This window comes from Notolepis coatsorum (assembly GCF_963971535.1).
Source record: "Notolepis coatsorum genome assembly, chromosome: 11".
In the NCBI taxonomy this organism is placed as follows: Eukaryota; Metazoa; Chordata; class Actinopteri; order Aulopiformes; family Paralepididae; genus Notolepis; species Notolepis coatsorum.
The window spans coordinates 54,166,385-54,194,085 of NC_140175.1; the positions used below are offsets into that span (position 1 = coordinate 54,166,385).

The 27,701-nt window shown below is 42.3% G+C and overlaps 1 protein-coding gene across 1 annotated transcript; it reads left to right on the forward strand.

Moving 5' to 3' along the window:
- Positions 1–21: 21 nt before the first annotated feature.
- Positions 22–27,571, forward strand: LOC311237495 (BTB/POZ domain-containing adapter for CUL3-mediated RhoA degradation protein 3-like). Its single transcript, XM_084325416.1, has 7 exons — positions 22–310; positions 2,363–2,576; positions 3,648–3,817; positions 19,265–19,351; positions 19,844–19,896; positions 21,932–22,127; positions 22,756–27,571. Exons 1-7 carry the CDS (start codon positions 308–310, stop codon positions 22,972–22,974), a joined length of 942 nt encoding a protein of 313 aa, XP_084181542.1. The 5' UTR covers positions 22–307; the 3' UTR covers positions 22,975–27,571.
- The last annotated feature ends 130 nt before the right edge of the window (positions 27,572–27,701 follow it).

Below are 27,701 nucleotides of genomic sequence, written 5' to 3' on the forward strand. Positions count from 1 at the left end.
CCAGAGTCAGCCCACAGGAGGCAATGAATGACTCGTAGATTAGGATTGGATAGGGTGGTGATGTTAGGGAAGGGGTTTTTGTTTTGGGTATTATGGGGTTTAATGGTTTGTACAGTATGTGGCGGTATGCGCCTTCAGTGGTCGCTATCTGCCATTAACTCATGGAAGAAGAAGAAGAAGAAGAAGAGCTAATTTCCTGCTGAACAACAACCCGCAGTAACGTTAGATGTACAGAGTAGTACGATTAGCAGCCATACATTGGATATTATAACTCGGATATTCAAGCTGACTGATTACTGCTGGTTCTATGGTAAGATGACATATCAATACATATTTGACTAAAACTGTGTCAGATAACTAAACACGCACACGTATATGTTTGGACGGCTAACTTTAGCTAGCGTTACATCCAAACTAAAGTACGTATTCGCCAGTTAACGACGCGTTAACCGAGTTACTAACCAAAGGGGAAACTGTTAGCTAACTTTAACTAACAGTTAGCAGACCATTTAAAAAGCATCGACCTAACGTTAGCTAACTTCTTAACACTGGTCAACAGTTCAACCACCATTTCTTCCTGGGACCTCTATATGAGAAGATTATTGTAGCTGGTTGACTAAATTACATGACTGTGTCTAGTGTAGGAGGGGAGATACGAGTGTAGAATGAAACCTATGATTAGAATAATAATTTGTATACATTATTTCATTGAGCAAACACCTGAATGAATTAAATGAGTGAATGAAATAATCGTGAAATTAAACTTCCCCATTTTGATAGGGACCCCCTGGAACCCCCTCCATGAGCCCCTGACCCCACTTTGAGAACCATTGACATTAACTAATCACCAGTGTGAATGAATAAACGTTAGATGTTCAGTTGTCCCTAGCTGGATGAAAAGCTAACTTGGGATACCATCACATTCCTTTCCAGTGATGCAACTAATGTCTTAATTTTTCAGGATATCACACACCACCCCTAAAATACAAGACCCATCTGACTCCAGTTTACCTGGAGCACAACGCAATGCCTCTTCTTATTATTTGCAAAGAAGTCTGATCACATCCCAGATTCAATCTTATCACATCAAATATTCTTTGTTTCATCACCATTAGCCGCCAGTTTAATAACTGCTAATGACAGCCTGCTCCTGAACATTGGTAAAACCAAGGAGCTGATTGTGGATTTTAGGAGAACACAGCAGGGGACACACACACCACTGAGGATAAACGGGGCTACCGTGGACAGGGTGAGCAGCTTCAAGTACCTGGGGGTCCACATCTCAGAGGACCTGACATGGACAACACACATAGACTCAGTCGTAAAGAAGGCGAAGCAGCGCCTCTACCACCTGAGACAGTTAAGGAAGTTCAGAGTATCGGGGAAGATACTCCAGTCCTTCTACTCCGGAGCTGTAGAGAGCATCTTGACTGAAAACATCACTGCCTGGTATGGAAACAGCACGGCACAGGACAAGAAGACCCTACAGAGAGTGGTACGCTCAGCTGAGTGTACTACGGGTATTGCACTACCACCCCTGCAGGTCTTATATAACAAGAGGTGCAAATCCAGAGCCTGCAGAATAATGAAAGACCCTCACCACCCCAACAACAGCCTGTTCAAGCTGCTGCGGTCAGGCAAACGCCTGCGAACACCAGCAACAGAACTAGGACAGAGAGACTTCGGCTCAGCTTCTTCCCCCAGGCCATCAGAGTCTTGAACACTGAACTCTCCACACACAAGCACACATGAGCACACACACAACACACAACACACACACTGTATATGCTCACACACTAGCAGTCACTTTAACATGAACACACACACACATATGCTGCTCACACTATGGTCACGTTACACAATGAAAGGTCACTTTAAAAACAAGAACAGGGGTGGTTCTTGTATAGTAAATAGATGGATAGCAACCTAGCATAAGGACACATAGTATAACTGTAGATTGTATAGTAAAGCATGTATAGTAGTGTACAAGACCCAGTGCCCCATCCGTAGCTAACAGTGTATTGCACTATCACAGGACCTAGCATGTCTTACCATGCTTTGAAAAACTCATGTACACTACATATACCTATGTCTTTACTCTTACGACTTGTATTATTGCACAAATGTCGCATTCTCATCTGTTGGATTCTTATTATTGCAACGATTGTACTATGCTCAATCGTTGCGGGCAAGACCCCCCCGCATTTCACTGTATACTTGTATGCTGTCTGTGACAAATAAAACTCTTGACTTGACTTGACAAATGCAGTTATAAGAGCATGATTAAAATAATGACAATTGGCTATAATGGAAGATTCAATATCTAATTAAATAACTCTATTGGATATCTTGTGTTCCACAGGAAGAGATGTCGGGAGTGAGCGCGGTGAGCTCGGCGGTACCGGCGGCTACAACTCGCACCACCTCCTTCAAGGGCTCCTGCTCTGGCTCCAAGTATGTGAAGCTGAACGTGGGCGGAGCCTTGTACTACACCACCATGCAGACCCTGACCAAGCAGGACACCATGCTAAAGGCCATGTTCAGCGGCAGGATGGAGGTTCTCACAGACAGCGAGGGTGAGAGACTGAGATATCAAATGTATTTATGAAGCACATTTAAAAACTACCCACATTGATCTAAGTGCTGTACAGACCATGGCAGGTAATAAAAGCGCAAGAATTATATATATATTTTTTTATATAACATGTTTCTCACAGAGCGAGGGTGAGAGACACTGACTGAGCTATAACATGGAGCAGCAGGCTGTGTTTGGCTGTATGGAGCAGGCTCTGGTTGGCTGTATGAAGCAGGCAACAGGCTGTGGTTGGCTGTATCATTGGAGCAGGCAGCAGGCTGGTTGGCTGTATGGAGCAGCAGGCTGTGGTTGGCTGTATGGAGCAGGCTGTGGTTGGCTGTATGGAGCACGCTCTGGTTGGCTGTATGGAGCAGGCTCTGGTTGGCTGTATGGAGCAGCAGGCTCTGGTTGGCTGTATGGAGCAGCAGGCTGTGGTTGGCTGTATGGAGCAGGCTGTGGTTGGCTGTATGGAGCAGGCTCTGGTTGGCTGTATGGAGCAGGCTCTGGTTGGCTGTATGGAGCAGCAGGCTCTGGTTGGCTGTATGGAGCAGCAGGCTGTGGTTGGCTGTATGGAGCAGGCTCTGGTTGGCTGTATGGAGCAGGCTCTGGTTGGCTGTATGGAGCAGCAGGCTCTGGTTGGCTGTATGGAGCAGGCTGTGGTTGGCTGTATGGAGCAGGCTCTGGTTGGCTGTATGGAGCAGGCAGCAGGCTCTGGTTGGCTGTATGGAGCAGCAGGCTGTGGTTGGCTGTATGGAGCAGGCTGTGGTTGGCTGTATGGAGCAGGCTCTGGTTGGCTGTATGGAGCAGGCAGCAGGCTCTGGTTGGCTGTTGGGAGCAGGCAGACAGACATTAAGGGATTCAGTTACTGTGACCGTTACTTTTAGCTGTCCTGAAAAACATCTTTTTAGCATTGTTCACATTCCTCATTGAAAACAGTCTGTACTGGTAGTTGCAAGCTAACTGCAATTACCTATTGGATTCAATGAAGGATCCATTTGACCATAATGTGGTCAACCATGTAATGCGTTTCCCTTAAAGGTAATGTTATTAAGTGTGTGTGTTTGTCCTGCAGGCTGGATTCTGATTGACAGGTGTGGGAAACACTTTGGGACCATCCTGAACTACCTGCGGGACGGGACGGTGCCACTGCCTGACATCCGCAGAGAGGTGGAGGAGCTGCTGGCTGAGGCCAAGTACTACCTGGTCCAGGGCCTGGCAGACCAATGTCACGCTGCACTAAAGGTAGGGACTGGTTCCGGAATCCGAATCCCTGTACTGCATTGTGACTGTACTTGATCCGTGATATAAAGACCATTACTTTGATGTGGAGAAAATAATGTTGTACCTCAATGTATCCTCTGCTGCACACCCCGTCTCCATCATCAACTGGCATTTACTGAATTATTGCTCTTGTTCTTTAAGTTTCTCTGATACAATACATTAGGCTGCTATTTTATTACATGGCGTTTTAACATTCGCTGAAATGCTTGATTGTGATTGGTCAATAGCCCCTGACAGCGGTGAATTATTTTTCGATAACCACCGGTGATTATTGTTTTTCGCAGCTGGAGTAATCAAGCCCACTGACACACACTGTTTCAGTGCAATCAGACACACCTGCCGGGCTGCCGGCGATAATAATAATCACTTTATTTGGACTGACAGAGCCACAGTACAACTGCGTCTGCATTTGATCTCGTCTTGTCGATGGTGTAAAATGAATTAGGTATATTGTTAGTAAGTTAGCCATGTAATAAGCGGGATAATGTATAGCTATACTCGGTCATTGTCGCAAAATAATTGACCTTCACTGACGTTTAAAACACCTCGGCGAGGCGCCTCGGTATTTTAAACTCTGTGTCGGTCAATTATTTTGCAACAATGACCTCATTAACTTACAGAGCATTTCTCATGATCATTATATGGAAACAGAAATGAGACACGCACACCTTCTGCATGGGCGTGTTCAACCTCAATATGTCCAATTAGGATATTGGATGGTCTTCCATTATCCATGACACAGGCATAAACAATCTGACATTCTTTGGTGTAGACTTGGTGGCACCATCTATCATAAATGGTAGGTAGGTGGGCTGAGGCAATTCTGTCACCAGTCTTTTTCCAGAGGTTGTCTGATATCCATCCTATAAACTGGGCACGCCATGTCAGGATATCGCAGCTTCCTCTCGTGGGTGTGGTGTTAGAAAGAAGTTCCACTCAAATAGTACGTCTGTCAACTCTACCAGCCACACTTGTCAGGTAGCCAAGCTGTCTTGTGTCAGTGTTTTCTATTTAAAATGCAAAAATACTGTGTGCATAAACTGCATATATGTAACGGATCCCCGTATATTGAGTGGCTTATAAACGTACTGATGGTATAATCACTGTTTTATTTATCCTTTTACATCGTATTACATTTCCTTTTTAAAACAATAACATTCTCACCGTAAGAGATATGGCCTCATACGGGTCCATTAAAACTTGTTGCCTATTCCTTCTCTCGCAATGCACTGTCAAACTGTCAACAAAAGCCAGTGACAGCGACCAGAAAACACTGCCTCGTGACATGGATTTACATAAATTAAAGTCACACACACACAGGCTTCTATCAATTCTAATAACAAAAAAGTCCTGGATATTCATATTATATATAAATGTAAATATTCCTAAACACAAATATTACACAGGTAATTACTCAAAAAAATAATAAACCATTCTTGGGGTTATTTACACTCTCACCAAATTATAATGTTTTCTTTTTCTTTTCTTTTTACTAAAAGTAAACCTTCAAAACATATAATTCAATTCAAAACAATATCACATGTCATCAATGCATAGTGCTTAAACAGCTTCTAGCAATAAAACCAATTTCTGGACAGGCCGCTCCACTATGGAGGGCCTGCCGTTGCGCTCTCCTTTGTGGTTCAGTCCCTTATCTCCAAGCAAGATCTTGACCCGTCTCACAAGTCCATCCTTGCCTTGAATGACTTCTGAGACGCTCCCAAGCCTCCATTGGCTTCGTGGCAAGGTGTCATCATTGTCCATGACTACATCACCGACTTGCAGGTTCCTTTTAGTGTTATGCCAGCACTGTCTTGTCATGATGCTGTGGATGTACTCCGTTTTCCATCTACTCCAAAATTGTTCTGTCAAGTATTGAACCTGACGCCATCTCTTTCGTCCATACAGATCCTCTCTTTCGAATTTGCCAGGTGGAGGCAAGGCTGCAGTGGATTTAATTGTGATCAGGTGGTTGGGAGTAAGTGGCTCTAAACTATTTGGGCTGTTTAGAGTATCGACCGTGAGTGGACGGCTGTTCACAATAGCCATGGTCTCATAAAAGAAGGTGCGCAATGACGCATCACTGAGCCTGCCAGGGGCGAGCAGCAGAGTGGCACTGAGGATGCTTTTCACAGTTCTTATTTGCCGTTCCCACACGCCTCCTGCATGGCTGGCATGAGGTGCATTCGTTACAAAGTCACACTGCTTTTCTGTGAGAAATGTGTTCAGTCTGTCTGTGTCCAACTCTTTCAAAGCAGCATTCAGTTCGTTTTTTGCACCCATGAAATTTGTGCCTTGGTCGCATTTAATTTGTCGCACAGCACCTCTTAATGCAATGAAGCATCTCAGTCCATTAATGAAAGTGTCTGTGGACAAGTCTTCCAGCATCTCAATGTGAATGGCTCTAGAGCAGAAGCAGGTGAAGAGCAACCCATACCTTTTCTCTTGTTTTCTTCCTTGCTTTGTCAAAAAGGGGCCAAAACAGTCCATCCCACAGTATGTGAACGGTGCCGTGGGTTCTGTTCGTTCAACAGGCAAGTCACTCATCCGTTGGCCTTCAACAGGCCTTCTCAGCCTTCGACACGTCACACAGTGACGGATGTAGGTTGCGACAGCTCTGCTCAGTCCACAGATCCAATAGCCACTGGACCTAATTTCATTGATGGTGAAGCCTTTACCCTGATGTTTCACTCTTTCATGATGATGGGCGATGATCAGATTCGTCATGTGATATCTCTGAGGAATGACAGTTGGGTGTTTGAATGTGCTCTGGAAAGATGAACGGCTGAGCCTGCCTCCGACCTTAAGCACACCCTCTGTGTCCAGGAAAGGGTCTAGGTGGTGCAGCTTGCTGTGTCTTGGTAGCCGATGTCCTTTGCTTAGTAGCTTTATCTCATCTCCGTATGCTTGGCTTTGTATGTCCTTGATGATGAGTCTCTCTGAACTTTGTCTTTCATCAACTGTTGAGAGGTCACATGATTTGACTTTTCTTGCACGCCGCAGGAGACGCGCCACTGCCTTGATGGCCTGAGACCAGGATGAAAACTTGTTCAGTCGGTCTACAAGGCTGACATGTTCTGAGCTCTTTGTCTGAAAGGTCTGAGCCTTTTTGACTTCTGGGTCACCGACGGGTAGTTCTGACGGCACCTCGGTTGGCATTTCTATCTCCTTTTTCCATAGAAAGCCAGGGCCAGTGAACCAATCAGAAGAGAGCAGCTCCTCTACTGTTTTCCCCCTGGATGCATAGTCTGCTGGGTTTTCATCAGTAGGTACGTGAAACCACTGCTTGGGGTCTGAGTCATGACAGATTTTCTGCACCCTGTTTGCCACAAAGGTGTGAAAGCGGCGAGCTTCATTATTAATGTAGCCTAACACAACCTTTGAATCCGTCCAAAAGAACTCTTCTACATTACAGTATCCTAATTCTTCTTTGAGCATATTGCTCACGGTGACTGAGACAACTGCTGCGGTAAGTTCTAACCTGGGTATTGTTGTGACCTTCAGCGGAGAGACGCGCGCTTTCCCCATAAGAAGAGCACAGTGAATGTTTCCTCTTTCATTCTTCAGTCTCATGTAAGTGCATTGGCCATAGCCTGTGGTGCTGGCGTCTGAGAAATGATGTAGTTGTGTTTTGATCACCTTTCCAAAGCCAGCTGGCTGGTAGCAGCGAGCTACGTGTATCCTTTCCATCTTAGCAAGGTCATCTTTCCATTTCTCCCACCGTGGCTTCAGTTGCTCTGGAATCGGGTCATCCCATCCTGTTCCTTGATGGCACATTTCCTGGAGAATCTTCTTTCCATTGAGGACGTAGGGAGCTACGAAGCCCTGCGGGTCGTATATGGAGGCGACAGATGACAGGATGCCACGCCGTGTCGCTGGCTGGTTCTTTGATGTGACTTTAAAGGTGAAACAGTCACTCTCGACATTCCAGTTTATTCCCAATGCTCTTTCTAGGGCTGTGTCGTTGAATGTGAGATTCTTTGCCTTAATGTCTGTAGCGAGTTCTGTTGAGGGAATGCTCTGGAGAACAGCACAGTTGTTCGACACAAATTTGTGGAGGCGTAAACTAGGGCTGGGCGATATAACGATAACGATAAATATCACGATATATTTTAATAATCGATATTGAATATCGAAAAAAAATCGTTTTTTTTTTTTTTTTTTTTTTTTTTTATAACCTGCAACAGGGCAGTTTTAAAACCAGAGACAGTGGACAGAGTTGTCTTTCTTGCCTGCAACTTAAAGTAATGGCTTTGCTTGTCCAAATGACAATACTGACCAAATTCAGATTTATTTTTCTCTTGTCCATTTATTTTGTTTGCTTTCTAATTTAAAATACATTTTGAAACCGTCTGTACACAGTAGGCTATGTGTGCTAGCAGAACTAGACTCCAGTCACGAGTCACAGTGCACATGTGTGGTGGTTTGTCCACCAAAAAAGCACCAAAAGATCGAAAATAAACTAGCAGAGCCAGAACTGTTCAACTCCTCTGGAGCCACAGCCAGCAGAGAAGCCGGTTTACTTTAGCTTTTAAACCAGCTGCAGCCTGAGAACTGGAGTGTGAGGGGATGTAACACTAAAGATGGCGGCAATGACAAAGAATTGCTGCAAAATAAACATACATCTGTTGTTAAAAAAAAAAAAAAATTATACTTATAACAATTCGATAATTATCGATATCGAGAAATAAAATAAAATTATCATATCGTTATCGCGATATGATTTTTTTTCCATATCGCCCAGCCCTAGCGTAAACCTCTCTCTGCACACAGCTCACGTGCCTCTTTTGCCATTTGAATGGCCTTTTCAACAGACTCAACACTGGCAACACCGTCGTCTACATAAAAGTCTCTGGTAATGAACTGAGACCCTAATGGGTGTGTGTGACTTGTGTTCTTTGGCGAGCTGCTTCAATCCGTAGTTTGCACACCCTGGTGAAGATACAGCTCCAAAAAGATGGACCTTCATCCTGTATTCTTGAGGTGGGGTGCTTAGGTTGCCGTTCTCCCACCAAAGGAAGCGTAGGTAGTCACGTCCCTCTCTGAGACGTGAAACTGATGAAACATCTTTTCTATGTCGCACATCAGTGCAATGCCATGCTGACTGAAACGAATCAGTACACCTGTGAGATTGTCGATCATGTCTGGGCCTGCGAGAAGGTGTTCATTTAGGCTACTTCCCTTGTACTTTGCAGAGCAGTCGAACACTACTCTCAGCTGCTCAGGCTTTTTGGGGTGATATACACCATGGTGAGGTATGTACCATTTTTCTCCATTGGTGCCTTCAGTACGTACCTCCTCTACGTCACCCCTGTCGATGATGTCCTTCATGTAGTTGGTGTAGTCCTTCTTGTAACTTTCATTTCCATCGAACTTCCTTTTCAGGTGACTGAGCCTCACAGCAGCAAGTTGCTTGTTATCTGGTAAGCATGGCCTCTCTCTGAAGGGGAGTGGCATCTCGTAATGTCCATGTTCGTTTATCTTTATGTTTTCCTTCAATTTGTCTAGAAAGATCAAATCCTCTTGAGAGACCATTTTGTCGTTTCCCTGAGTGTCTCTGAAATCCGTTTCAAGGATTCTGATTGCATCCATTGGAGTCACTGCAGGCATCTCCTTCACGGTTACTCTGTGACAGTGACCGGTTGACGGTTGTGGAGAGTGTGGTGTTGAACAGCCAACGATACTCCACCCTAAGTCTGTGAGAATGGCAAAGGGTTCATCATCTGTTCCTGTTATGACCCGCCTGGGTACAAGACTTCTTGGACAATTGTAGCCTATCAGTAGCCCCACTTCACAACTGAGGAGAGGCGGTATTTGGTCTGCGATCGCTGTGAGGTGGTGCCATCTTTTGGCCGTTTCGTGTGTTGGTATGTGTTCTCTATTTACAGGTATGCAGTCTTTGGTGTAAGCAGGAGGCAGATTGATGTGCTCAATGGAGTTGAATCCTCTCACACGCAGGCCAGATGTCCGCTCACTTTTAAAGACCATATTTTCACCCATCATGGTAGTGAGTTTCAGTTTGACTGGGCAAGTAGTCAGCTGTAGTTCTTTACATAGATCTTGCTTGATGAATGTTGTGTCGCTTTGTGTATCTAACAGAGCGTACACAAGTTTTTCTGTGGATGGATTCTCATCTTTAGACACCCACACCGGCACGATCATGGAGCTGTTTTCTGACTGACCTTGACTGGTGACTTTGAGGGACAGAGCAGGTGTTGGTTCCATTTCACTGCGTCGTGATGAATTCTCCCTTTTTGCTCATTCATTGTAGCTGTCATTGTGAAGACAGGTGGGATGTCGTCCTTTGCATGAGTCACATGTGTGGCGATGCCGGCACTCCTTAGCGCTGTGACCAGGCTTAAGACATCCATAACACAGTCTTTTCTCTTTGACGTACGTCCTTCTGTGTTCCAGTTGCATTTTCATGAAGTCTGGACATTTGCAAAGCTGGTGACTGATATCCTGACATAGTATGCAAGGGGCCCTGATCCTTTCTTTTATTGTCTGTTGATTATTTTCCACCACTGTTTGTGTGTTGAAAGCGCTAGCTTTGTTTCCTTTGCTTACCCTTGTGTTCAGTCTGTCTTGATTGGATTCAGCTGAATGGAGAGCAAAGAAGGAGGTGATTGGATTGCAGGCAGTTTCAGCCTCCATAGACATGAACTTGGCGAAGTCTTCAAAGCTGGGAAAATCCTTTCCCTCCCTGAGACGCGCTGTCACCTGCCGGTTCCAACTTGAGGCCATCCACTCTGGCAGCTTCCGTATTAACTTTTGATTTTCCTCAGTCGTTTAGGATATTTAAACCCTTTACATGGGGCATGGCCTGCACACAGGCATTTAAGTAATCTGAGAAGGTCCTCAGCCCTTCCGCATCCTTATGCTGTATTTTTGGCCAGGTGGATAGCTTTTCTCTAAAGGCCCTTTGAATGATGAAAGGTTGGCCGTACCTCTGGTTGAGCTTGCTCCAAGCGTCACCGTACGCTTCGCTGTCGCTGCGATAGAATGTCCCTTCTAGGCATTTGTTAGCTGCGCCACCTACATATCTCTTGAGGTAGTGCAGCTTGTCGGCAGGGGAAATGTTTTTACCATCTATGAGAGACATAAATGAAGACTTCCATTCAACAAAGTCAATTGGATTGCCATTAAACACGGTAGGCTCCGGCATTGGAAGTCTGTTAATAGCAATGCTGTCCTGGATAGCCTGTGCTAGGCAAATTACATCAACAGGAGGAGATGGAGGGGCAGCTATGCGAGGGTGCATTGTTGCAGTGGGGTTGGAGCTGAATGGCAGAGAGACATGGGCAGACCGAACATCAGACTCCTTTCACTTCTCTGTCGTAAACTTCAAATCTTGCTTGGGCAGCCTTTAAGTCTTTTTCAACTTGTAATCTTTCCAATTCGGCCTTGTGTTCATCCAATTCCTTCCTGTGTTCTTCCTCTAAAGCTCTGATTTTTTTCCTTTGTTTCTTTTCCTCCAATAGCATCTTATATTCAGCCTCCTTTGCAGCTAACTCTGCCGCTGCTTCTGCTTGCTTGACTGTAACATTTGAGTGCATGGAATAATGACTGCCAAGACAGTTCTGAAGCAGAGGAACAAAAAATGGACCGGGCATAGTGAGGCTTACTTAGCTCACGCCAGCGTTTCCGTTAGCCGGTAATTACCGGTATTTGACCGGCAAAATCTGTTGAAGTCCGACATATTTAATCTCTCCGGTCTTAATGTCCGGTGAAAATAATGCCCTCTAAGCACAATTTGATTATTTGAATTGTATTAAAATAGGCTAAAATTAAATAGCCTATGCGATGAACGAAACGATCATTACATTTGTTTCATCGTTGCTTCACCAAGCAGGTATAATAATGTTGTCAGCGAGAGCTTAGTGCTGGGTTTTGCGAGTGCATGTGTAGCTGCAGAGCCGGAGCAGCAGCGGCACAGTGCAGTACTCCAATTCAGCCATTGGCAATTCAGCTGTTGGGTGGGGGGCGCTGTTGAGCGGTCCCCAGATAGAGCCAAAAAACAGCTGAATCTGCTGCTCTGCAGCGCCATACTCTTTGCAAATAAGTCGTTGCGAGGTGGAGAGAGTCATCACGCAAACCCACGATAATGTTGCCGTCTCTCTCTGCCAAATTTCTCAGTTCTTCGCTTGATATAATTAATACAAATGTCCAATATAACGGAATTCGTTAGCTCATAAAAATGTGATTATAACAGACTGCTGTTTAATAATGTCGGGCGACTGCCCACAGACACCTATTTGATTTAAAGTCGGCAGCAGCACGGAGTCTCTGGACTTATTTTATTTGGAATATAATGATTGTATACGCAAAAGTAGCCTAGTTTTAAGTTAAAATATTATAAATCTACATGCCTTGAGGATGTCAATTATTTTTAAGCTCAATAAACTCTGACCGGAATTTCTCTCATTTGACCGGTAGATTTAAATCTACCGGACCCTGAGACCGGCAACAATTTTTTCTAACGGAAACCCTGGCTCACGCAAGCGCTGTCCTTCATGTTCTGCATCGTATTCTCCATTTACACCAGTCAGTCTCTCATTCAGTATTTTGACAATGTCACTCGTTACTGCTGCACAAGCATCAACTTTGCGCCTTAGCTCAGTGTCAGGCGTGCCGTGGACTCTCAGTTCATCATATAATTTCATGATGTCAAATTTCCTTTTTTCCAAATTGTCTGCAAGGTGTGCTAATTGATTATCTGTTTTGTCAGATTTTAGGTCTTGCCGTGTTTCACGTGCTTGGGCTTTCCACTGTTCATAAAGACTAAAAAGTCTCTTTTCCCGTTTGTTCTGTTCATCTTCACGGTAAACTAGCATTTTTTCCGTTGGGATTCGCACTCTTTCTGACAGCCTAACTAAATCTGCATCATTATCTTCCTCATCATCAGCAAGATTTGTTTTGTTTTGCAATGTCCCTTTTTTTTCTTGTCTGACAGCTTGTTTCTGTTTCCTTGTCGCGCAAAATAGCACCAGATCCATCCATTGTTTTGTTTTGTAATGTCCCTTTTTTTTCTTGTCTGACAGCTTGTTCTGTTTCTGTTTCCTTGTCGCGCAAAATAGCACCAGATCCATCCATTGTTTTGTTTTGTAATGTCCCTTTTTTTTCTTGTCTGACAGCTTGTTCTGTTTCTGTTTCCTTGTTGCGCAAAAAAGCACCAGATCCATCCATTCCTTGACTTTTTCCGTTGCTCCCTTTATCACAACCGCTTCAACTCAACGCTGCTCAGATCCCTTTTGTCCATAAAAGTAGTCCTGTCCATCTGTCCGTAATGTACTTTTATTCATGGAAGTCGTCCTTTTCGTTGTAATCTCCGTTAAAGAGTAGACGGTTAGTTGTAATCTCCGTTAGAGAGCAGACAGTTGATTGCCGGTTGGAGAGGTGAATCTCTTACTGTAACGGATCCCCGTATATTGAGTGGCTTATAAACGTACTGATGGTATAATCACTGTTTTATTTATCCTTTTACATCGTATTACATTTCCTTTTAAAACAATAACATTCTCACCGTAAGAGATATGGCCTCATACGGGTCCATTAAAACTTGTTGCCTATTCCTTCTCTCGCAATGCACTGTCAAACTGTCAACAAAAGCCAGTGACAGCGACCGGAAAACACTGCCTCGCGACATGGATTTACATAAATTAAAGTCACACACACACAGGCTTCTATCAATTCTAATAACAAAAAAGTCCTGGATATTCATATTATATATAAATGTAAATATTCCTAAACACAAATATTACACAGGTAATTACTCAAAAAATAATAAACCATTCTTGGGGTTATTTACAATATATATATATATTAGGGCTGTCAGTTTATCGCGTTAATTAGATCAAAATCAATCAAAATGTATTACAAAAAAAAAACATTTTAATCTTTTTTTTATACTTTTTTTTTTATCATTCATTCCATAAGAATGTAGAATACACATTTACAGACTTTTTTTTTAATATGGTCCATTTGCATGTTCTTGGTATCTGATTCTAGGGACATCTATAGGGATGGGTACCGAATTCGGTACTTTTGAGGTACCGAACCGAAACACGTCGGTACTACCGAGTATCGAATCAAGTGAGAAACAAAAAAAAAAAAAAAAAATTACGTCATTTTTATTTATTTTTTTAACTTTTTTCTTTTCATGTCAACGTTCACACGCACAATATATGCTTACCTAGGATTTGACTTGATTCAACAACAAAGCAGTCGGAGCAATGACAAGCCGAAAACTGTCGAAATTGTAGTTATTTGAAGTTTGTATTTTTTTTTTACGACTGAGGTAGGTAAATTAAATTTCTTGAGACTAAAGTACCGAAAAAAGGTACCGTTGGGTACCGGTATCGATTCACAGGTACCGGTATCGGTTCAAATGTGAAAGGTACCCATCCCTAGACATCTATGAATCTCAGGGAATGTATTCCCAGTGTCAGAAATACTGTGGGCTAGATCCACAAAGAATGGATTGCACGGTGCAAGTTGCACCCTTACTTACAATTCATTATGAATTGAAAATGGGGGACCCTGATGTAAACAAGACGAAAGTCTTTCTCTGGTCTGAGCCGTACTGTATTGTACCCATTCTGCAATCTGTTGATAACTTTTTCATTCAATCAATCAATCTGTGCGGTGATTGATTGAATGAACATTTTATTTTGAGTAAATTGTAATGAACCAAATATTGATTGATTCATTCAATTAATTAATCTGCGCGGTGATTGATTGAATGAACATTTTATTTTGAGTAAATTGTAATGAACCAAATGAGTATCAATACATACAGTTTTTTTTTTATCTTTGACTGTGAATAACACCATGCTCAAATTTACCAGACCTGAAAAATCTAAGCAAATTAATAGATGGAAGATGATTAAACAGAAGGTTTTATAGATACAGTACTGAATTCTGCCATCCGGACACATGCAATTTGAAATAATGATTATAGAATATAGAATATCAGGCATAAAATGGTTATGCGATTAAAATGCGATTAATTAGATTAATTAATTACAAATCCTGTAATTAATTAGATTACTTTTTTTTATCGCCTGACAGCACTAATATATATTATATATGCGCACACAGTATTTTAGCATTTTGTAATTTAGTTTTGTATAGTGCTTGATCTTTATTCTTTTTACTTTACTGTATGAAGCACAATGTCAGGAGGCTCATACAGAACCAAGCATTTCACTGTAATGTACATGTACCTTATATGTGACGAATAAAACGACTTGAAACTTAAACTATATACCGTACTTTTCGGACTATAAGCCGCGGCTTTTTTCCCCATTTTTCGACCCTGCGGCTTATATAACGGTGCGGCTTATTATATGTGACTCGACGTGACCAAACTCGAAAATGTAAACATCTAAATATTGCTTTTTTGACTGCATTGAAATGTTATTTATCTGTTCCCTTATTTGCTAAACTTAATACAACTTGTAAATGAGTTAATGCTTGTTATTTGTCCGACAGTATTGTGTCCCAATGCTAATTACATATGGTAATTAAACATTAAAACACCTGCGGCTTATAGTCCAGTGCGGCTTATATATGTACACATCATTCAATTTAGCTGCTGCGGCTTATAGTCAGGTGCGGCTTATAGTGCGAAAAGTACGGTATTCTATCAGGTGAACAGTGTAGGAATTACAACAGTTTCTACATGTGCACCCACCTTTTTAAGGGACCAAAAGTAAATGGGACAAATGAACAATTCATAAATAAAAACAGTCCCTTTTTAATACTTGGTTGCAAATCCTTTGCAGTCGATGACTCTCTGAAGTCTAGAACCCATAGACATCACCAGACACTGGGTTACATCCCTGGTGATGCTCTGCCAGGCCTCTACTACAACTGTCTTCAGTTCCTGCTTTTTTCTTGGGGCATTTTCCCTTCAGTTTTGTCTTCAGTGAGTGAAATGCATGCTTTGACTTGGTCATTGCATAACATTTCACTTCTTTGCCTTAAAGTCTTTGGTTGCTTTCACAGTATGCTTCGGGTCATTGTCCAGCTGCACTGTGAAGCACATTCCAATTACTTCTGAAGCATTTGGCTGAATATGAGCAGATAATATTGCCCAAAACACTTCAGAATTCATCCTGCTGCTCTTGCCAGCAGTCTCATCATCAATAAATACAAGGGAACCAGTTCCATTGGCAGCCATACATGCCCACACCATCCACCATGCTTCACTGATGAGGTGGTGTGCTTTGCTCTATACTTGTCTCTTCCCATCATTCTGGTACAAGTTTATCTTTGTCTCATCTGTCAATAGGATGTTGCTCCAGAACTGTACAGTCTTTTTTTAAGTGTCTTTTCTAATCTGGTTCCTGTTTTTTTTAGGCTCACCAATGGTTTAAATCCTGTGGTGAACCATCTATTCACTCTGGCAAAGTCTTCTCTTGACTGTTGACTTTGACATAGATACGCCTACCTCCTGGAGAGTATTCTTTATCTGGCCAACTGTTGTGAAGGAGTCTTTCTTCACTAGGGAAATAATTCTTCTGTCAAACACCAGTTGTTTTCCGTGGTCTTCCGGGTCTTTTGGTGTACTTTTTAAGAATGTACCAAACAGTTGATTTGACCACACCTAATGTTTTTGCTATCTCTCTGATGGGTTTGTTTTGGATTTTTAGCCTAATGATTGCTTGCTTCACTGATGGTGACATCAACAGATTCCAAAAATGCAAATACCACACTTGAATTTAACTAGACCTTTTAAATCCTTGTAAATAATTAGGGAATAACACACACCTACTAGCCATAGAACAGCTGAGTAGCCAATTGTCCAATTACATCTGGTCCCTTAAAAAGGAGGAGGCACATATAGAAATAGTAATTCCTACACCGTTCACCTGCTTGTGATTGTAAATATCCACGAATTAAAGCAGAAAGTCTGCACATCTTGATTGTTTCAGTTCAAACCCCCACTGTGGTGGTGTAGAGTGAAAACATTAATTGATGTCCAAATATATATGGACATGTGTTGTTTTTATTAATTTTTTTCCCCCCAACATGAAACAAAACGTATCACAATACAATAAAAAGACATCCCAGGACAATAACTTAACACAACATGACAAGACAATAATTGAGTGATCATCCCAAGCCCCCTCCATCTCCATACACAGCAGCCACGATCCCCAACCCTCGAGGACCCCGAGTCCGGCGCCCCAGCGAGTCAAAGCATCATGTCTCTTTAACACCATGACCCGCCGAGGCCCCGAACCAGGGCCCCTCCCCCACCCAGAGCCCGCGACCATCTGACCCAAAGCCAAAGGGGGCCCAGAACATACACATAATCAATTATGCAAAAAACACAAAAAAAACTATATACATGGACACTCGCTCGCCCACCCGCTCACCCCAGGCCCTCAACGTGAGTCACACACAATACATTAATATTCAGTAATCAAAATCAAAATGTCCAAACTTATATGCGTTCTTTTAACTTTGCCACAGCAGCCAACCAAATTGCGATATTAGATTCATTAACCCCTATAACACGTGCAGTGGATATCTCCAGATAGATCACATCAAGATAGGTGAGAATCCATACCTTCGGGAAGAGTTTGTCTGGGTTTATATATGGACATGTGTGTATATATATATAATTAAATGGACAGGTGAAAACCTGAATCTACTAGCCTCTAATTTCAGTTAATTCCATGCCCTGACAAGGTCTTTAGAAAATAAATGTATCCCACACAAGAGATCCATACATTTGACTGGTGATTTTGTTGTAGAATTCATATTAATGCAGTGTTTCCCCTACCATTGCCTTGGCATGGCGGCCCGAGACAACTCGGAGACAATTCCAAGACTGATTAGCATCACGCGTGCTAATGCTAATGCTCCTTCAAGTAGCCAAATGTTACACTATAAAAACGAACTGGATAGTTGACTTAATGATATTCTAAAATCATTAATCATTAAGTCTGCTTAATGGGCACACACACACACACACATAAGCCATTCTCCCTTTCTGTGTGTGTGCGCCCGTCCCAACTCTGGTCTTTGGAAAGACCAGATGAGGTCAGAAGAGTTTGATAGTATTTACTGAGGATGGCCAGATAATGTTGATATTTAAACTTAAAAAGAGAGAAGCTTCAGCAAGTACAAAACGCTGCTGACCGACAAAAGAGAATCCCTCACTGAGAAACACAAAAGGCCTAACCATCATCAGTGTTTCCCACAGGATTTTGTGAGACTGTGGTGGGTGAACCTCGGCCCCCCCCCATTTAAAGTTAAATGCATCAATCTGGTGCACTTTGAGAGCAAAATAAAAAGGCTAGATCTATGATAAACTTTGTGCTCAAAACACAAAATCGACTAGAGCAGTGCTTCCCAATCCTCTCCTCGAAGCACCCCAGCCGTTCAATGTTTTTGTTAAATTCCACCACCAGCACACCCGATTCAACTTAACAAGCTCTTTATTAGTTGAATCAGGTGTGCTGGTGGTGGAATTTAACAAATACATGGAACGGCTGGGGTGTCTCGAGGAGAGGTTTGGGAACCACTGGACTAGAGCATACATTTGAGCCATCAAAGAAATGAAGCAAAAGTGGTTACCTGTGTTGAACTGGTTTATTTTTTAGAAAATAAAATATACTGGATTACTATTACGACTACTACTACTTCCAATATATTTATATATATATTTTAAAAAATATGTAAATATTTTTTATAACTTTTTGGTTCATTATAAAACTGTGGCGGGACTAATTAGACGGGACGCCACAGTCTAGGTAATTAATGGGAAACACTGCATCATGTATCACAATGGTTATGTCAGCCAGAGATGGGGAGAACCATGAACCTTTAAACATCTATTTGAAAGAAATAACATTTGACAAGTTTTTTTCTGATTTATTTTAAACAAATTATTTTGTATTATTTAATTATTATTTAGTTATTGCACTGCACTGGCAGTTGAACTGCATTGAACTGAATTGAAAAAAAATAAACCTCATAACTGAACTGGCACTGAACATTGAACTGCACTGTAAATAAATAATTTATGTGTTTTTAATATTTATTTACCTAATTTATGTGCAATCATTTAATTTCAGCTCAGTGTAGAGAAATGCAACGATACTAACAGCCTCTATGACGACACTGTTGACACCACGTATCCGTGACACGCGTGCGCCGCGACAACACTAGTAGTTTCGGGGGGCCTACCACCCCCCTGAAAAAAATTCTAGGGGAAACGCTGTAATGTAATTGAAATTGGACCCAACAGCCCTAGTGTGCAGTAGGATATTTTTCTTTATTGATCCTGCAAATCAAGCTAAAAAAATGGTATGCGTTATTTGTTACTGTATCAGAGCTGATCACCTGACCTCTGTGTTCATAACTCCTTGTTTCCTTTTTTATTTATTTTAGAACAAGGACACCTATGAGCCATTCTGTAAGGTCCCACTGGTGACATCATCAAAGGAAGAGCAGAGACTCATCAGTACCTCCAACAAGGTAACGGATCGCTAGTTGGGACCATGTCCTGTTATCGTGGTTTCCCTAGTTGGGAGTCGGGACCATGTCATGTTATGGTGGTTTCCCTAGTTGGAACCATGTTATTTATGGTGGTTTCCCTAGTTGGGACCATGTTATGGTGGTTTCTCTGGTTGGGACCATGTCATGTTATGGTGGTTTCTCTGGTTGGGACCATGTCATGTTATGGTGGTTTCCCTAGTTGGGACCATGTTATGGTGGTTTCTCTGGTTGGGACCATGTCATGTTATGGTGGTTTCCCTAGTTGGGACCATGTTATGGTGGTTTCTCTGGTTCGTACCATGTCATGTTATGGTGGTTTCCCTAGTTGGGACCATGTCATGATTTTGTGGTTTCCCTGGTTGGGATCATGTCCTGTTGTCATGGTTTCCCTGGTTGGGATCATGTCATGATTTTGTGGTTTGTTACAAACATATATTTTATTTCTCACAATGTTTTTATCTGTCATTTCAGCCAACAGTGAAGCTGCTGTATAACAGAAGCAACAATAAGTACTCCTACACCAGGTAAACTGCTGTAATATAGCAACAATAGGTACTCCTACACCAGGTAAACTGCTATAATATAACAGAAGCAAAAATAAGTGCCTATCACTCTCCAACCCATTCTGTCCCCACTTCTTCTCTCCAACTCTGTGACTCCGCCTCACTCCGCTCCAATCACAGACGTCGTCTACCCAGCCTCTTCTTGGTCTTCCACTTCCTCTCTTTCCATCCACCTTCCCCATCACCACCTTCTTGAACATCTCTCTGCTGGATCCTCTCAGAACATGCCAGCACAACTCCATCTTTCTCTTTTTCAACCTCTCCAGCAGCTGTCCTCCTTGCATACCCGCTCTTCTCAGTACCTCCTCATTCTTGATCTTATCCTTCCATGTTATCTTCAGCAACTTCCTTAGTGTCCACATTTCAAAAGAGTATCATCCTCTTTGCCTCTTCATTCAGCGTCCATGCTTCTGCTCCGTATGAAAAGACTGACATAACTAGGGATGCCCCGATCGATCGACCAGCGATCGGTATTGGCCGATATTCAGTATAAATATGAGATCGGTGAATTCCGATAATGCTTTATTTTCGCAGATCGTGAAAACGGATTGATGACACGCGCGGAAAACATGATCCAATTCTCAGCGGAGTTCTCACTCGCTGTCTCTCTTGCTCACTGCTGCTGCACGCCTTGCCCCTCCCCCTTCCCCCTCCCAGACCCATGTCAACAAATGCTCCGGCAGAGTCGAGTGCACCTCGAGTGATACTAGCTAATGTTACTGTTTAAACAAAATTACCTAGTCAACTATTCACTTTAGTTTACAATGAGGCATTGTCTAACGTTATCTAGCTGGCTAGCTACTGATAGCTCCTGATATCAACATCTAGTGATATCATCATTTTGGCAATAGTTTTCGCAGTAGTTGGCTAGTGTTGGCTAACTAGCTATCGTTGTTCCGTGAGCTAACATTAGCTACCTAGCTAACGTTACTGTTTAAACAAAATGACCCAGTCAACTATTCACTTTAGTTTAATACATGAGGCATTGTCTAACGTTATCTAGCTGGCTAGCTACTGATAGCTCCTGATATCAACGTCTGATATCATCATTTTGGCAATCGTTTTCACAGTAGTTGGCTAGTGTTGGCTAACTAGCTATCGTTGTTCCGTGAGCTAACGCAGTCAACTATTCACTTTAGTTTACATGAGGCATTGTCTAACGTTATCTAGCTGGCTAGCAGTAGCTACAGATAGCTCCTGATATCAATGTCTTATAACATCATTCATTTTTGCAGCTGTTGGCTAATTAGCTATCGTGTTTCATAGCTGTAACTTAACACTGAGAACATCTTATAAGTTTCAGTGCAAAGAAAATACTTTGACTATAATGGTCAGAAGTAAATTAACTTAGATACTGTTATGCTCAACACCCAGTACTATTCACTTTACTTAATTTTTAAGATTAGATTAGATAATTTAGACAGGACTTTGAAAATGCCTGTGTTAGACCTACAGTATAATACTGCCAGCTGCTATAAGAAAACCAAAAACGATCGGTATCGGCAGTGTATCGGCCGATATGACTCATAGATGATCGGTGATCGGTATCGGTATTTTACAAACAGTTCCTGGTGTTTTTTCAATGATCATTACTTTTGTTTTCTTTGTGTTTAGCGACACTCCATAGTTTTTACATTCGACATTCAGCTTATTCATCATGTCCTGTAGATCTTCTTGACAGTTTTACATACACCAGGTAAATAGCTGTAATATAACAGAAGCAACAATAAGTACTCCTACACCAGGTAAGTGTCAAAGTCAGCTTCAAACGCACCCTAAAGATGGATACTCTCATAACCTATAAACAGTTCAACACTATGATTACTAAACACTCTTTCAGTGTACGGCTCTTGTAACTCGTTCTTTATTTATTTTCATCTTGTGTTTTCTCTAGTTAATTTTTTCGACTTAACTTGATGTCATTGTAATTGAGGGCAACCTCAATGATCTTATCAAGATTTTGATAAAGGTTTGAATGAATACCTGTCTCCTCCAGCAACTCTGACGACAACATGCTGAAGAACATCGAGCTGTTTGACAAGCTGTCCCTGCGATTTAATGGCAGAGTGCTGTTCATCAAGGACGTGATCGGAGATGAGATCTGCTGCTGGTCCTTCTATGGACAGGGCAGGAAGATCGCTGAGGTCTGCTGCACCTCCATCGTCTACGCCACTGAGAAGAAACAAACCAAGGTACGTACGCCTTGCTTCCCAAAGTTGAACACCATGAGGTCAAGTTTCCTAAAGCTGGAACTATATCAAGTCATCTTTTAGACTAATTATTACACATTTCATTCCGTTTTAATTGGGTTACTTTCTTTGTTGGTTGATTCTTTTTATTATTATTATAATTTACATACCTTTTCATAACAAAATACATTGTTACAATTCTGTCATCTAAATGAATGATGGAAACTGCACAAAAATGTCTCTCAAAATGAGCTCTTCAATATTTTAAGGAATGTTATTTGAAATTAACACGGTTGTGATTTTATGTCACACTTTACATTATATAGTTCAATGTGATTAACGGCAATTGTATCATGTCTGTTGGGATTTTGCATAGTGTTCAGATATTGTGCTACATATTGATAATGGAAAGATCCCAGATTATTACTGTGATTACATTTATTTTCTATGGCCCAGCCGTAGTTGGAGCATGGCACTAATACTGCCAGGGTTAGGGGTTCCATACCCACTGAGGCACAACAGAAAATCAGTTTACTCATGGTACTGTAAAAGCGTTTTGGACAAAAGCCTCCAATAGATGGCAGATGTTTTAACTCTTGAGCGTTGTCTCTGGTCACATCTCTTCCTGCAGGTTGAGTTCCCAGAGGCCCGTATCTACGAGGAGACTCTTAATATCCTGCTGTATGAGTCTCAGGACGGGAGGGGTCCGGACAACGCCCTGCTGGAGGCCACAGGGGGCGCCGCGGGACGCTCGCACCACCTGGATGAAGACGAGGAGCGTGAACGCATCGAGAGAGTGCGCCGTATTCACATCAAGCGCCCCGACGATCGCACACACCACCACCAGTAACCAAATGCTGAGCCTCCACCACCAGTAACCAGTCTACATGTTTCTGCTGTGGCCTCCACCACCAGGGAGATGCCCAGTAAAACCAGTATTATACTGCTGCCCACTGAGCAGCTCCACTGGGGCAATTTGGGGGTGGGGACTAAGTGCCTTGCTCAAGGACATTAGTTGTTGAGGGAGGGAGTCTTACTCATTCACTCCCCCCCCCGTCCCCCCGTCCCATTTTCCCCAGCTGGGATTCAAACCTGTGACTATTCTGACCACAAGCCTTCTCTAATCGCTAGGCTGCCTCCGTTCCCTAGCGTGATGCAACTCCATAACCTGTAGGCTGCAGTACCTCCGTTCCCTAGCGTGATGCAACTCCATAACCTGTAGGCTGCAGTACCTCCGTTCCCTAGCGTGATGCAACTCCATAACCTGTAGGCTGCAGTACCTCCGTTCCCTAGCGTGATGCAACTCCATAACCTGTAGGCTGCAGTACCTCCGTTCCCTAGCGTGATGCAACTCCATAACCTGTAGGCTGCAGTACCTCCGTTCCCTAGCGTGATGCGACTCCATAACCTGTAGGCTGCAGTACATTCGTTCCCTAGCGTGATGCGACTCCATAACCTGTAGGCTGCAGTACATTCGTTCCCTAGCGTGATGCAACTCCATAACTTGTAGGCTGCAGTACCTCCGTTCCCTAGCATAACACACCTCTATGACCTTTAGGCTATAGTGCCTCCGCTCCATAGCGTAACGCACTTCTATAACCTATATGCTATAGTGCCTCCGCTCCCTAGTGTAACGCACTTCTATAGGCTATAGTGCCTCCGCTCCCTAGTGTAACGCAATTATATAGGCTATAGTGCCTCCGCTCCCTAGTGTAACACACTTCTATAGGCTATAGTGCCTCCGCTCCCTAGTGTAACGAATTATATAGGCTATAGTGCCTCCGCTCCCTAGTGTAACACACTTCTATAGGCTATAGTGCCTCCGCTCCCTAGCGTAACGCACTTCTATAGGCTATAGTACCTCCGTTCCCTAGCGTGACGCGACTCCATAACCTGTAGGCTACAATACCGCCGTTCCCTAGTATGAGTTCATCAGCAACCTTTGTATTTCAGTTAACAAAGAAGTTGATACCTGCTCACCAGGTCTGTCTCGATTACCAGTAGTGATTATTGAATAATTGAGGCTTAATTTCTTCTCTCACAAGAGTTTCAATGCGGAGGGTAAATGAGAGCTGTGACAGGACTGAGAAGAACTGATTCTCAAAATTAATACTGGACATTTGGCTAATAGAGGGGTAAAAACACAACCAAAAACAAAGCATTCGAATAGTGATGGGACAGCGATTCAGCCCTGCTGCTCACTCCTTACCAGACAAAGAATTTCTACAACCAGAGTGACCACAGCTGTATCTCTGTTTTACTGTGATATAGTCTGTTGCGCTGTAGCTGTGTTTGTATTTTCTGTAGACCTTAGTCGTGGTTTAAGAAACCCCTCTTTTGGCCTCGTCAAAGTGTTGTTGGTGTTATGTATGTAAAATAGTGCCTTATACATTATGTGGTTGTAAGTGCTGTTGCTTACAATTTTATGTCTTTATTGTGTTACCACAACAGTGCTTTTGAAGCGCTTGGATATTTTACTGTCGGGCCAAATCCATGCCAGTTCTTACATAAATTATATTGTGACAGCTGTTTTCACCTAAACACACCAAATATTTAATATTGTTTTTATATGAACACATATATGTAATCCGTATGAACGAGTGCTACCATGATCTAGTTCAGTGGTTCCCAAAGTCGGGGTCGCGACCCAAAGGTGGGCCGCGAGCAGCCACGGGAGGGCCGCGAGATGATTTCCAAAAAGAAATTATAAAAAAATCTAAAATTATATTCTATTGTATTCTAAAATGTGACTATATGGTTTTATATTAACTTAATAAATAAACAAAAACGAAAAATCTACTTATTTCAACGAACATTTCAAACTAAATAACTAAAAACAACCGAAGCAACAATAGTATTTTAATGAGGCTATTATTATTATCATTATTATTTTGCAACAAGTTAGCCCTCTCATAAATAGCACATATAAATTAATAACTAACTTGAACTAACTAACTTGAACTAACTTAATAGGATTGAAGTGATATTTGGCTAAAAAAAATCGGTCGCCTGGCAAAAAAAAAAAAAAAAGCCTGACGATGTGCATTGGCTCTCTGACACCTTATTTTCTGGGTCCCGGCCTGAAAAGTTTGGGAACCCCTGATCTAGTTAACCGTGTAACCATGTGCCAGGGTGCTTTTGTTCAATGTCCTGTTTTGTCCAGCAGAGGGCGGTGTTACACACAAGGACAACCCAACACTCCCCAAGTTGGATTAAACTGCAAGTAGGGACGTACTCCCCCCCCCCCCCCCCCCCCCCACCACTTTCTCTGCTGCTGATACCGATTCCAAGTACTACGCCTTATACAGAGTACTGAACATAGACTTAACCTGTTAAGCCTGTAGACCCTGCTTTTCTTTATCATAAATCGATCAATAGAGACCCTATTAGATCCCCAATGATCATATCATGGGGTATCATTGGAAAGCCACACTCATTGGCTACAACCCTGTCCAAACATTTTCGAGATCGCCAAATGATTGATGGAGCTAGAGCCCCCGGAGGTCGGGGGTGGTAATGTGTACGTTGGCACACGCCTCACATATCTGCATGTAACTCGAGAACCGCTGAATGGATTTTGTCACCTGAAAGGGCAATTGACAGGCAACAATAGCTCTATAATTCTATCTATATATGTATTAAAAGAAATGCACACCGAGCTGCTAGAGGTCAGCAAAGTGGCGCGTTGCAAATCGTCCTCATGTGGGCCCTTGGATGTTAAAACACATTGTCCGCCATGCATTGTACCCATCCTTGGGCCCAGTCTGCCAGTGCTGTAACCCTATGGAGATGCTGTAACCCTATGGAGATGTTTACCTTCTTTGCAGGGCTATACCTTTTTAAATATTATAGTTATATCGACATTACTATGGCCCATTCAACATCGGGTATCAATCGTTCCGGATGTGGGAACGTTATATTTTTTCATTCATACATTGTCGTGTTAATACCGTCGTGAATATAAGTGTTTTTAAGGTTTTCTGCAGTAATTCCTAAAACGCGAGTTATAGGCCCTGACGCATATGATAGATTATCGATTGGTGTTTCTTTCCTATACACGCTATATAAAAGAATTCAAATGTATATGATCGGTATACATTATGCTTCATCATGTGTGAAGGAAAGGGGGGGTCGTTTATAATTCCTTGATAAGTCAGTAGCATCTTTTTTTACTATGGGTTGATACGTTGATCAGATGGATTGCGGTGAAATAAATAATCGGGCTGAAAATAACGTTAGATTCCTCATACCGTTCGCCGATGAGACTGGAGGAAAAATATTCCAATTATTTGACGTCGATCTGCTAGATCCATTTCCCGTTTGTATGACGCAATAAACGCCGGAATCATATTGATTATTGCATTTCGAAAGCGATCCCAATGCACTCAAGTGTGTATCTAGATCCACGCTACAAGATATTACTGCCGGAGGATTCTCCCAGATGCACCGAGCACCACTTCCGGTTTGGCTTGGAGTGTAACTCGCCCGAAATCCACCAGGCGGCGGTATTGAGGCGTTGCAATATCAGACAGGGTCCAGATGCATCCCCGGAGGGAGGCTGGATGAATTATGAATGCCATGGCGAAAAAATGAAATATTGATCCCAAAAACGAGTTTATCAAGGACTCGTTTTCCAGTCAACATTGTCGAAGCATTGTTTTTTTTATCGGTTCATTTTCGTTTTATAGCATTTTGAAAAGCCCTCGTTTTCAAGGAAAATATAAATATTCCATGATAATCGCCCTTTACTAGAATATTCTAGAATACACAAAAACGTAATTTTTCTGCCTATTTATGAATCGTTTTCAAATAAACGCTAGATTATCGATAGTATATGTGTACGTATGCACGCTATATAGGCAATCTGAAAAATCGAGATTCTCTGATTTCCTCAAAGCGATCGCCCACACACACACATAGGGCGAACGCTGAGATCTCAGCGAATACAACTCTGATTATCCCAAGACTTGTAAAATAGATTCCTTACCTCAGATCAGATGTTCTCTAAAAAGATCATTCCAATTCCTGATCGCCATTCCAAAAATCGATCGATTTTATTGATCCAACGCTACATACTGTACATATGTATTCCACGCTGTTCTGAGGCTCCACAATGAATCCGATCGACTCGGGTTACATGCCTGAGAAGTAAAATGTGGATTCCGGATGTTTCTTTTCTCATCCATTTTCATTGAGTCCATTCCAAAAGGGTGCATTACCATCTGGGAGACGATAGGGGGCGTTTTTTCACATCTGAGCTCCTACAGGGGCTGCATACCAACGGGAGACTCGGTTGATGAAATATGAATTCAGATCGCTAATAAAAAAATAAAACAATAAACGTTGTGGGCATTCAACACTGATAAAACGTGATATGACGTTTTGGGCATTCAAAGTGTTAAGAGGTAATGTTTTAATAAAAAAAAAAAAAAAAAGCCAAGAGTAAAGACCATAACCCTATCAAAACGGCATTCAAAGTGTATATTTTCATTTTTACCGATGTTTTGTAAGATTTACCGAAAATAACAATTTATCGAAAAAATTGGAATTATATCTCTTTTATCGTAAAACCGTGAG

Excerpts from the sequence above, each read along its gene's own strand:
- LOC311237495 (XM_084325416.1), top strand. Across the intron at positions 2,577-3,647 it reads GGTTCTCACAGACAGCGAGG|GCTGGATTCTGATTGACAGG; the intron begins GTGAGAGACTGA and ends TTTGTCCTGCAG. Across the intron at positions 19,352-19,843 it reads TCATCAGTACCTCCAACAAG|CCAACAGTGAAGCTGCTGTA; the intron begins GTAACGGATCGC and ends CTGTCATTTCAG.